This window comes from Myotis nattereri (assembly GCF_964212035.1).
Source record: "Myotis nattereri genome assembly, chromosome: 2".
NCBI classification, from domain to species: domain Eukaryota; kingdom Metazoa; phylum Chordata; class Mammalia; order Chiroptera; family Vespertilionidae; genus Myotis; species Myotis nattereri.
The window spans coordinates 115,850,812-115,863,651 of NC_138076.1; the positions used below are offsets into that span (position 1 = coordinate 115,850,812).

Here is a 12,840-nt window from a genome sequence, read left to right on the forward strand (position 1 = left end):
TTATATGTCACAAGCAGGGCATCAGGATTTCAGAGATGCTTAGGTGGGGCATGGCCAAAAAACGGCTGGGAACCACAGTTCTAGGAGAATTCCTCCATCTTTTTTTTTTTCAATAACATTGACTATTTTCATAAGAGTTTAGATACAATTAAACAAACACACTGGATTTTTCTTTCTTACCTGATAAACAAATCTATCTCTCATTACTGCAGAGGAAATTGGAGAGAGGGATAGGGAAGAAATATTTGAGAGCCTCCTACTGGGGTGGGTGGCTACATGTGTATCACCCATGCTCAGTACAAGCAGTTACATATATGTCACATATGTTATTACTAATTGTTGCACATGTATCACACATTAGTACTAATGATTACACATGTATGACACCTCCATACTAATGGTTATACTAGTACATGTATCGTATACATTCTGTGCTAATGGTCACACAGACACATGCTCTGTGTGAACTGGCACTGTGCTAGGCTTTTTGCATATGCCAACTCCTTTGAGGTTCAAAACAATCCTATGAAGGAGATATTATTATTCATGCTATACAGTTGAGGACATTAAGGTTCCATGAGGAATAGCTTGCCAAAACTGTGTCAGAAGAGAGTTTCTAGCCCAGGTGCTCTGCCACTCCCTCCCTGTTCCATGCAGTCAGGACTCTTCTGGGGACCTTCCAGCATCTTTATCTGCAGTGGACACAACCCTAGGACTCTGACCTCAGTTCAGCCAAACTGGGCAGGTGACCAGGGAAGGCACTGGGAAAAGCTGCACAGTCTGAAAAGATTGGCAGCCTAGAAGCCCAGTGGCCAGCCCAGATTTATGGTAACGGGTGGCAGGTCAGTGGCACTGCTCATATTTCACAACCAGCCCAAGAAGCTGAAACAGAGGAGCCATCCATTTTTTAAAGATGAGAAAACTAGCTTGGATTAAATAAATTGGCAGGGTCTGATTGGGTCAGAGATTAGGGAGGGGAGTGTCAAAGATATTTGGGCCCTTCCAGTACGTTGCTTAGCCTTAGGCCCAATAGAGAGCTTGCCTGAGAAACTAGGCCTTGCAGGCAGTGACAGGGTACCAGACTGAGAAACACAATCAGTAGATGAACTTGTCCTATGAGTAACCATAGGGTGGATGTCTCTGACATCTTTCTTAAAGGATCTCCAACAAAAGGTCTGGAGGTAGTTATGGGGAAATCACACAAATATTACCCATTTTTCCCAATCTGTAATCACAGAACAGAATATACAAGACCAGCTCTAGTATTCAATTATGCCATTAAATCAGCTGTGTGACCCTACCAGGTCATTGCATTTGTTTCCTCACATCCTTTTAGAAGTAGGCAGCCACCTGATAAAGGCATGTCACATCTCTGGGCATTACTTCCTCTTCTTTGTAATGTGGGGTGTTTAGACTAGACAATGGTTCAGGTCTCTTCTAGGCCTGACATTTTCTGATTCCACAAGGGGCCAGAGGTCTAACCACTACTGAGTCCCTCAAATCCCTGTGGGGTTTTGCTCAAAACTATGAAGTGTGGACTAACAACCACGGGAGGAAACGGCATCACTGCAGGGCTCCTGGGGGAACTTCAGTCTCAGGAGTAAGATGATTCCTTCTGGTATTTGGTTCATCGTTGCTGAGATACGGTGCCCATGGTCTCCTGGCTAATCAAAGCTGGATGCATTTTCCTGTCTTGATTATTCTTTCTGCTTCTTCATTAGATATGTAAATGCTTTCAATTTCATGAGCCTGGAGAGAATCAAAACCTTTGAAGAACTTTCACCAAATGTCACCGCTATGCTTGATGTAAGTAATGGAATGAACCTACTCAGTGCACCCTGGCAAGACCCTTTGCCAGACTCCACCCAAACCCACACTCCAGCAGTCTGGTGGCTCTCAGTCAGTGCGGGCCAATAGTGAGTGGTGGCTGAAATGGCAATTTCAGGGGGACTGGAAATAACACAGTTATACAGAGCTCATTGGAAAGCAGGTAAACCCATAGTTTGAAGATGACCCGGAATTCATTCCAGGGTCCAAGTCCTTCTCTGGTCATAATTTAGTCCCTTAGGAAACTTTGTTGTGTGCTTGTAAGCTTCTTGGCTACCAGTGACGGAGCCCTACTTTCAGAGGATAGAGGAACTCAAAACTGTGAGTGGCAGGGCCTTTGTGATGTAACAGAACTCTCTCTCAGAGCAGCCCGAGATCCTGGAAGAAGTCTGTCTGGGCCTATGCTCCTTCCACAAAGGTCATGGAGCCTGAACAGCCATGTTCCTGCCCCGCTGCACTGGGGGGAGCAATCCATGCAGCCTGGCACACACGAGGGCTCATTGTCTACTGAAAGCTCTGGGACCTGGGGTGAGAAAATCAGGAGGAAAGGGGGCGCTGGGCAGGAGCGCCTCTGGCCTCACAGACCCTCACACTCACGGTGTGATCGCCACACACGCACTGCTGCCCCTGAGCGGGTAGAAATGCTGGCTCTTAGGACCCGCCGTACTCACCGAGTCAGACTCTGCACGGTCTCGGGGCTCACCTGCACATTAGGGTGTGAGACGTGCTGGTGATGGCCATGTCCCACAGAGGCCTGGAAACCAACTACAGTGCGAAGGCCGTGACCACAAACAGTGTGGCCGTGACATGTAGCACAGTCACCGTAAAAACACCAAAACCTCTTCAAACACACCGGATAAAGAGGAAAAGGTAATTTAAACATTTAAAAGCATTACAAACAAGCCAAGAATGTAAAGGTAAAGTAGCTGGAAATTTTGTTTTACTGTTTAGTGCTTAGGTTTTAGTTCCAAGGAAATGATACTCAGAAAACATGGAAGATATCTCCCCTCCACCTCCCTCCCTGCCCCAATACGGTGGGAATGACAGCAGCTTCTTGGCTGGCTTAGGCCTGTTTACTGATCATTGAGGACATGAACACACCCAGTAACAGATTCACAGGGTGACAGGAACAAAGAATGGCAACAACTTACTGGAAATGGCCTATTAACAGAATAATGAGGAATCTGCATAAACTCAGTGCTAAGGATGAACCAACAAGAAAATAGAATTGCTGGAAACCATGACCAAGGGGTCCCAAAAACTCCACAGAATCTTCAAGAAAAAAATTAAACCATCTATACTAATAAAAGCCTAGATGGCGTCACAAGATGGCCATATGCACAGCGGAGGCAGGGCCCAGTGGCCGCTCCACGCAGTGAGACCTGGGGGTCCCACAGCTCCGTGCAGTAAGGAGGAGGCCAGTCCCAGTGGCTCCGCCGCCTCACGGGGAGAAGGCGGGTCCTGGTGGAGGAGGCAGGTCACTGCAGGGGAGGGCAGTTGGGGGCGATCAGGCTGGCAGGGGAGGGCAGTTAGGGGCAGTAGGGCTGGCAGGGGAGGGCAGTTGGGGGCGATCAGGCTGGAGGGGAGCAGTTAGGTGTCAATCAAGCCGGCAGGGGAGCGGTTAGGGGGTGATCAGGCAGGCAGGCGAGCGGTTAGGAGCCAGCAGTCCCGGATTGTGAGAGGGATCCCAGATTGGAGAGGGTGCAGGCCAGGTTGAGGGAAACCGCCCCCCCTCCCCCGCCCATGCACGAATTTTGTGCACCGGGCCTCTAGTGTATTTATAATTTCTCGGAATTTTTGCATATCATAGCCACCAAATAACAGCACTCTCATAGCCAATAGTCATCTGTCAGAATTAGTTTTAATATACTTATACAATAATTTATATAGAAGTTTACTATGAAAAATGCTCATCTGTTACCTGCAGGTTCCCCTTTTGTTTTATTTTCTCCACCTTCAGGAAGAAGGGCTTCAAGTCACTGGGAATAGGCATTTCTTACAACTAAAGTTTAGACTTTCCAATATGAAGAAATGCTTTGTCTTAATGGGCAGGGATTGTGAAAGGTGAGGACAGAGTCTGGAGTGACTCTAGCTGTGCCTCTCCCATACCCTCCCCCAGACTTGGTGTGGACCCCTGCGGGTCAAACAAGAAGGTTAACCTTTTTTCTTCTTCCCCGCCAGGATTACCAGGTGGACAGTAGCGCTCTGCGGGCCACCCCTTTGCTGAAGCGCTTCACCTGGACTGAGAGCAAACCCAAGGCCTCTCTCAAGATTGAGTAAGGAAGCTGGGTGTCTTTTCTATGAGCAATTGGTTGGGGGTGGGGGGAAGATGATGGGAAGGTGGTTTAATGGGGATATTTGAGAGCTAGCTGCCCTCCTGAACTATCGTGTTCAGGCATTATAGAAAAAACACATTTTTCTCCCTAGAAGGCAGGGAGGAGGAGATAAAATCAGACATACGAGCACCAAGCTCTGGGAAGAAAGATGGGATTTGCGAAGAGAAAATATGCAGAAAATTGCAGCAAAAGCATGCAGTCCAAACACAGGAAGCACAGTGCCTCAGGTGAAAGGAGCCTGATGCCGACTGTGAACAGAACAAACATCAGATCCCTAGTGGGACAGGGAGGGAAGCCGCGCCCATTGTTACACTGGGCACGGCCTTGGTAGCAGAAGGGTCATGGTGCTGTTTTCCAGTCCTGAGACATGCCACCCTGAGAACCCAGCCTTCAGATGAGGGCGTGCTTCCTGTTTGATCCTAGCACTCCTTCCATACAGTGGCCAGCGACAACTTCTGTCAGAATTACTTCAGCCCTAGCTTATACTCCACTGGCCTGCACATCACTTCTGCTTCTCTATGCTAGTGTCTACCTAGGAACAGTGCTGGGCAGGGCAAGGCTGGGCCTGTCAGGCATCCCTTCCTTCCCTGGTCCCAGCGCCTGCCCGTCTCACCCACAGGCAGAGCCTGCTCCTTTCATCTAAGTCAGGGGTCAGCAGATTTTTCCTCAAGGGGCCAGAGAGTAAACAACTACTCAATCCTGCCGCTATAGTATGAAAGCAGCCCTCGACAGAAGATAAGCAAGGAGGCGTGGCTGAATTCCAACGAACTTGACAGCACAGGTGGCCCTGCCAACGAACACATGAAAAGATGCTTAGCACCATTAGTCATCAGGGACATACACACCAAAACCACCGTGAGATCCCGCTTCATGCCCCCTGGGAGGGCTGGAATCAGAAAGTCACTGTTAGTGAAGATGTGGAGAAATTAGAGCCCTGTGTACTGCTGGTGGGAATGTAGAATAGTGCAGCCCCTTTGGAAAATAGTCTAGCGGTTCCTTAAAATGTTAAGTGAGTTACTCTATAACCCAGCCATTCCATTTCTTAGTATACACCCAACAGAAGTGAAAACTATGTCCACACAAAAATTTGTACACCGATGTTCCCAGCAGTATTATTCATAATCACCAAAAGTAGTAACAACCCAAATGTCCATCAGTTAATGAATGGATAAATAAAATGCTGCATATCGTTAAATAGAATAGTAATTGAAAATAAAAAGCATAAAACACTGATACATGCTACACTATGGATGAACCTGGAAAACATTAAGTAAAAGAAGCCAGGCATGGAATACCACATATTGTATGATTCCATTGGTGTGAAATGCCCAGGATAGGCAAGTCTGTAGAAACAGAAAGGGGATTAGTGGTTGTCTAGGCTGAGGGTAGGAGGTGCGGGAAGCGGAGCAGCTGGGTACACTAGTGGGTATGTATGGGTTGGGGGGATGATGAAAACTGAGTGTGGTTATGATGGTGCCAACTATGAATATATTAGGAGCGATGGACATATACACCTTACAGAGATGGATTGTCTAGCATGTCCATCACATCTCAGCAAAGCTGTCATTTAAAAACAAAATAGCCCTGGCCGGGTGTTCAGTGGTTAGAGCATCAAACCTAGGACCAAAGTGTCCTGGGTCTGAATCCCAGTCAAGGGCTGGGATTGCAGGCTGGGTTGCAGGCTGGGTTGCAGGCTCTATGCCTGGTCCTGGTCGGGGCACGTGCAGGAGACAATCAATGTGTCTCTCTTACATTAATGTTTCTCTCTCTCTCTCTCTCTCTCTCTCTCTCTCTCTCTCTCTCCTCTCTCCTCTCTCCTCTCTCCCTGCCTCCCTCCCTCCTCCCTCCCTTTCACTCTCCCTAAACATCAATGGGAAAATATCCTCAAGTAAGGATTAAAAAATAAAAATAAATTAATTAATAATAATAAAATCAAGACAAAACAACCCAGCCAGGGTGGCTTAGTGGTTGAGTGTCAACCCACAAACCAAGAGGTCACCAGTTTGATTCCCAGTCCAGGCACATGCCCAGGTTTCAGGCCTGAGCCCCGGTAGGGGGTGTGCAGGAGGCAGCCAATTGATTCTCTCTCATTATTGATCTTTTTCTCTCTCCCTCTCCTTTCCTCTCTGAAATCAATAAAAAAAAGATATTTTTAAAAGATAAAATAAAATCAAGAAAAACATTTTTTAAAAGCATGATGTATGCTCACTTCAGCAGCACATATACTAAAATTGGAACAATATAGAGAAGATTAGCATGGCCCCTGCGCAAGGATGACATGCAAATTTGTGAAGCGTTCCATATTTAAAAAAAAAATACATAAAATAAAATAAAAAATAAAGATGTGTAAGTTTAAAAAAATAAAAACAAAACAGATGGCCAGCCCATAGGCTGTATTTGCTGACCTTGTTCTAAATCAAAGGCGGGCAACAGAGACCTCCAAGTGACATAGTTAACACAGTTCATCAACCACAATAAAGTCATTGGATAAGAACATTTCCAGGCAAACATCTGCATATCTGTTTGCTTGTACCACGAGCACAATAATGGTAACAGAGTTGAGCACCTCAGTGTACTCAGAGTACAAATTGGAGGACCCCGCTGAGAAGGAGTGGGTGGGGAAGTGTGGCATACTATGGTCTGTTGTTTCCTTCTTTGGAACACTTCAGAAAATGGGTGACCGTGTTAATCTAGATCAGCGGTTCTCAACCTGTGGGTCTCGACCCCTTTGGGGGTCGAATGACCCTTTCACAGGGGTCGCCTAAGACCTTCGGAAAACACATATATAATTACATATTGTTTACAGTAGCAAAATTACAGTTATGAAGTAGCAACGAACATAATTTTATGGTTGGGGGTCACCACAACATGAGGAGCTGTATTAAAGGGTTGTGGCATTAGGAAGGTTGAGAACCACTGCTCTAGATCTTTGTAAAGAAAGGAACACCATTAATTGCATCCTCTACTCTGAGACTAAAAATACAGAACATGGGCCCTGGCCAGGTGGCTTAATTGGTTGGAGCTGTCATCCCGTCCACCAAAACCGTTACGGGTTCAATTTCTGATCGGGGCACATACCTTAGTTGCAGGTTCAAACACTGGTCTGGGCACATGCGGGAGGCAACTGGTCAATGTTTCTCTCTCTCCCCCTTACTCTCTCTCTTAAATTGATTAACATATCCTCAGGCGAGGATTAAAAAAAATACGGAGCACAGAGCAAACGCTGGACGTGCAAGTCCAAAACCAGCCCAGCTCACGTGGTGGTGCGCGTGGTCCTTTCATCCTCGCCTCAGCCAAGGAAACAAACAAATATGAACGACAAGCGAAGCTTTTCTTCCTGTGTCTGTCTGAGGCTGGACGTAGCATGCAGGACCCAGAAGCAAGTTTCTTCACCTTTGAGCCTTGTCAGTGATGTTCAGTCTCATAACTTGGTTTTCTCTTCTAGAATGCAAACATGAGGACACAGCTGTATTGACCTTTTTTTTAATGAAGCTCGTTTCTTGAGGCCATCGTAACAATTATCACAAACTTGGTGGCTTACAAAGAGAAATGTATTCTCTTGCAGTTCTGGAGCCAGAAGCCCAAAATCAAGGCTCTGGGGGAGAACCACTTCCTTGCTTCTTCTAGATTTAGGTGGTCCCAGGCACTCCTTAGCTTGTGGCCATGATTCTCTGCTCTGTCTTCACATCACCTCCTCCTGTCTCTGGTTGTAAATCTCCCTCTGCCTCTTGTATAAGGAGGAGAGAGAATCATTGATCGGCTGCCTCCTGCACGCCCCACACTGGGGATGGAGCCAGCAACCCAGGCATGTGCCCTGACCGGGAATCAAACTGTGACCTCCTGGTTCACAGGTCAACACTCAACCCCTGAGTCACATCAGCTGGGCCACTCTCTCTTTTCATTTAAAGAAGTTTTTATAAAAAATGTTTTTGATTGATTTGAGAGAGAGAGGCGAGTGTGTATATAATTCAGGATAAGCTCATCCTCTGAAGACTTCAGCTTAATCACATCTTTTGCCATATAAGGTGCTATTCACAGATCCCAAGGATTTGGCATCAATATTTTGGGGAGCATTTTTCAGCCTACCATGGTAGCTAACTGATTCAAGTGTAGAAGAGCTATCCCCAAGTCTTGGGCATTACTTTCCTCCTTGGATTATGGAATTACATTACCTCATCACACAGTCCACCCCCGGTCAGTGGAACACATCCTTCTGCCCAGAGACAAGAAGCTGGTGGTCGCGAGGCAGTGGGAGCTCCAGAACAGTCTGACCAGAGGATGAGGTGGGAGTGCACAGCCATCAATGCTAGGACAGTATGAAAGAGTGGCCCACACATTGGGCTCAGTGGTTGAGCACTGACCTATGAACCAGGAGGTCATGGTTCAATTCCCAGTCAGGGCATATGCCCGGGTTTCAGGCTCGATCCCCAGAAGGGGGCGAGCAGGAGGCAGCCAATTGATGTTTCTCACTCATTGATGTTTCTGTCTCTCTCTCCCTCTCCCTTCCTCTCTGAAATCAATAAAAATATAGTTTAGGGTGGGGCAGGTGCGGGCGAGAAGGGGTCAATGGGGAAGACAGGGGGACATCTGTAAATACCTGCAACAATAAAGAGTTTTTAGAGTAGCGTGATTTCAAGAAACTAAATTTGTGTATTTGATGTTTTTCTTTTTTCTGTAGCTTGAGAGTAACCAGTAAGAGTAAGGAGTCGGGGCTTTCGGACCTGACCAGGCCTCAGTTCTGCCGTCCTGACTGTGGGCACGTCACCAGAGGCCAGCGCAGGTTCACCTACGACAACTCCGAGCTGGAAGGGAAGGTCTCGTGCTGCTCTCCTCCCCCAGACTACAGCTCCGTGGTCTTGTATTCCACCCCGCCTGTCTAAGTGTGGCGGCCTGATTTCCAGAGCCACATGCAGATGTATTCCCCAGAAAACGAGCTTCTGCCAGCATTATGCACATAGAATGTACACCTCTGCCTCTCCGCGGGGCTAGGTGCCCCTGTGGTTTTAACAGTGCTTTTTCCTTTTGACTAACCAGAGTGTAACCCCCAGATAAATAGAGTAAGAGTGACAAGTGAAGGCCAAACCCTCCTTCAGTGTGTTAGAGAAGTTCTTTCAAGTCCAAAGACTTCCTGCTCCTTGCCCCCAGGCCTCGGGTCTGGACAATTCAGGAGACGCAGCATGCACCCAGGGACTGCAGCCCGAGCCGGCCGACGCAAGCCCGCAAGCCCGGGGCCTCCAGCAGACATGGCTGTGAGGAGGAAAAGGGAAAAGGGAGAAAAGAAGAAAAGAGAAAACAGGACAGAGCACAAGAAGGGAGAATTGGAGCTGGGCCACATGGAAGGAGTGGAAGAGGGCTACCAACAAGGACACTGAAGAGGTTCCGAAACCCTACCTAACCCACTCCATTTGAGAACCCCGCCAGGGAGCCAAGAGAAGAGAGGGATGAGGGGACTTTTTCTGGACTCTGGGAGGCAAGAGAAGGACAAACATTTTTTGGAACAACAAAGCGTATTTTAAAACATTAGCTACAGGACTGGTTCTCTGTCCATTCTCGTATATGACAGTTTTTATAGCTGTCACTGAGGCTGTTGCTCATCTGAGCCCACACTGCCGGCCCCTCCGGCAAGCACACTGAACCCTTACCTGAGCTAAGCTGGAACATTAGTTCAGGGCATGTAGCATATTGTTCGTAGTAAGCTAACTGGAACGGCTGGTCTGTGAGGGTTACCTGTTGGGCTTAAAGCCCCATTTAAAAAAATCAGATTCTATTTTGAGTGTGAATGTATAGTTAAGACACTCAATGTTTTGCATTTGCCTATTTTGTACAGTTAGTTATAAAAGGAAGCTGAGAATGAAAATGCCCCAAAATGAGGGCAGAAGGAATAAGGAAGATGAGGCAGAGTGAAAGCCCTCTCTCTGCCAACCAAACCACCTCACTGCAACAGGCGGCCCGGAGGCTGTGTGATGGGGATCCACTCCCCAGTCCGTCTCCTGGGAAGGCGGGTTAGAGCATTAACCAAGGTTTATTAAGCACTTTATGCTCCTTGAGAAAAAGGTGATAGTAAAGTATTTCTGGAATTGGGACTCAGGACATTCATCCGCCACCCATGGGGAAAAGCCTCTTTCATCTGCGTTCGCCTTGCCTTGGCCTGAGGATGATGGAAAAGGGAGCCAGTGCGCAGGGTGCCCACTCCCCAGGGTGGAGGGCCACGTCTGCGGCGGGCTCCGCCTGATGCTCTGTATTTAGAATGTTTGGAGCCTGTCAGAGCTGGGCAGGCCGCAGAGAAGATGCGGATCCCTTGATGCATGCAGCTGAACTGTAGAACCCGGAACACAAGTAATAGCAGCATCCTTCCCGTGTCACTGTCTTGTTTCAAGGTTCTTTGTATGGAGAGATGGGGACTGGGCACATCCGCAGTGAGCCAGTGAGAGCGCCCACGTGGCTCTGCAGGAGGGGCCTCCGCCGGCAGAGCAGGGCGTCCGGCCTCTCCACCAAGCCAAGGCCCAACAAAATCAGCCGGGAGGGGGAAAGCTTTGTTCCTCCTCCTCTTTACCGGAACGAAATCACCAGGGACAACTGGCAATAGTGTAAACCAGGTAACCAAGAGGAAGGTAAACACAGGGAAGGTAAAAGAAGACCTCAATCCATTCTCTAGTTTTCTCAAATTAGATAAGGACCCAGCAAATAGTGAAAATCATAGAAAACCTTAGCTATATGTATTATGTGCTGGAGACCTTAGTAATACCACCTCACCAAAAGAAACAATCTATTATTGGTGTCAATTCCGTTTTTTGAAAGACTCAGGTTTGTAGCCTATGGGAGTCCATCCAAAAAGGTTCCCATCTGGAATCCCAACAGACAGGAAAGCAGGAGCTTGTAGCAACGTGTCGTGGGGTAGTTGCATGGTGCTTGCCACAGGCGAGTTCATTAAAACAGCACTGAAAACTGAAACACTAATTAACTGATGCTGGTATTAAATCATTTGTCACTTATGACAAAAATGGTTGGCAGTGGCAAGGAAAGAACCAGCGCCTCTTTTAGGATTTGTGAGATCACGTATGTGGAACCGCACAGGCGGGAGGGGACAAACCATACGTAACTGTAGGTCTCGTTTAAGACATGATGCCCACACCTTATTTGAGCCCACGCAATATATCTGTCCAAATCCTGGAAAATGTTACTTAAGCCTTTTAGCTGTGCCTTACTTCCCAGCCTGGAAGAATGTCAAACATGAAACATATTTGCCAGTTCCTTTGAGCTGATTAAAGGAGGAGCGCGTCTTTGACTGACATTGGTAGTAACGATATGTGTATATATATATGCGTGCGTATGTGTTTTGTGCAGAACTATTTAAGGAAACTGGAATTTTAAAGTTACTTTTATACAAACCAAGAATGTATGCTGCAGATATAAGACATAATTTGGTCCTTTATATCTAGTCACTATGAATGTATTTTATATACTATCTTCATTTAATAAAGTTAACTTCCAAAAACATCTATGTATTTTCTTCCTAATTTGCTTATAAATGAGAACAGGAGTCATAGGTTCCCCCAGGGGTGGGGAATTGATGTTCTGAAAGATCTCATTAAACCAATCATTAAGCAGCACAAAAGCAAAGCACTGCTAGAGGTAAAGAGCTTTCAATATCATGAAATGGCTACTCTTAACAATCAGGACACTGCAAACAGTAAATAAAATAAAATCCAACTAGGCAGACTGCCCAGAAAACTAAATACTAAAATGAGGGAGATCACAAATAAAACGTACAGAGTGCTGCATGCAGACAAAAGTGCCCTCAGTTTAAAAAGAGTTTAAAATTAATCTTTTCCAAACACCAATTTTCAGCTAATAAACAATTACCATAACTACAGAGGGGAGTGTGCATGCCTGCGCCTGTGTTTGTGTGTATTAGAGGTTGTGTGCAAGAAACCATCTATATATATAAAAGCCTAAGTGACTGTGATGACTGGACGACTGGTCGCTATGACGATGCACTGGACACCAGGGGGCAGACAATGCAGGAGCTGCCCCCTGGTGGTCAGTGCACTCCCGCAGCCAACCTCCCGTGACCGGCCAACCTCCCGCAGTCTCTCCCCCCTCTCACCTTCCCCCAAGGCTGGCTGGCCCTGATTGGCTCCATCAGCCTCATTGGCCCCAATCGCTGGCCAGGCCAAGGGACCCCACCCATGCATGAATTCGCGCACCGGGCCTCTAGTACAAAATAATTAGGCAAAAGCCTAAGGTAAGAACTTCCCTAAGAAAAGTACACTACCTAAATATTCTTTAATTTTGTTTTGTGGATTAAATCCTAGAAAGAGAAATAAACAATTCAGACAATCACTATCAACACAGAATAAGTGATCAATAACACATTGTCTTAGGAAGTGGTTATAATTCCTAATAACATTATAAGGAATTAGATTGGAGGGAAAAGAACTGCTTTCTTTGGAAAAAAGGCAAGAAGAATAAAAGGCTAAATGACTAATCTCAGTAAATGTATGGTTAACTAAAGAGGACAAGAGGCATTTTATCTTCAAAATTTTTAAATTCTTTAAAAACATTATTGGTTTTCATATTACACTCATTTAGGCAAATGATTTGAAGATTTGAAGAATGCTTGAGGAATTGGTGTCACGTCATAATTTAGAAATTTTCTCATGACTCTGGAAACTTA

The 12,840-nt window shown here is 46.4% G+C and overlaps 1 protein-coding gene across 1 annotated transcript in view; it reads left to right on the forward strand.

The window, feature by feature from the left end:
- The window catches only part of FLT1 (fms related receptor tyrosine kinase 1), a 197,052-nt gene extending 185,399 nt beyond the window's left edge, over positions 1-11,653 (forward strand). Inside the window, exons 28-30 of the mRNA XM_081083615.1 lie at positions 1,722-1,806; positions 4,009-4,103; positions 8,842-11,653. Of these exons, the coding sequence (XP_080939741.1) occupies positions 1,722-1,806; positions 4,009-4,103; positions 8,842-9,043 (382 nt within the window). The 3' untranslated portion in view covers positions 9,044-11,653. The remainder of the gene's footprint in view (positions 1-1,721; positions 1,807-4,008; positions 4,104-8,841) is intronic.
- The last annotated feature ends 1,187 nt before the right edge of the window (positions 11,654-12,840 follow it).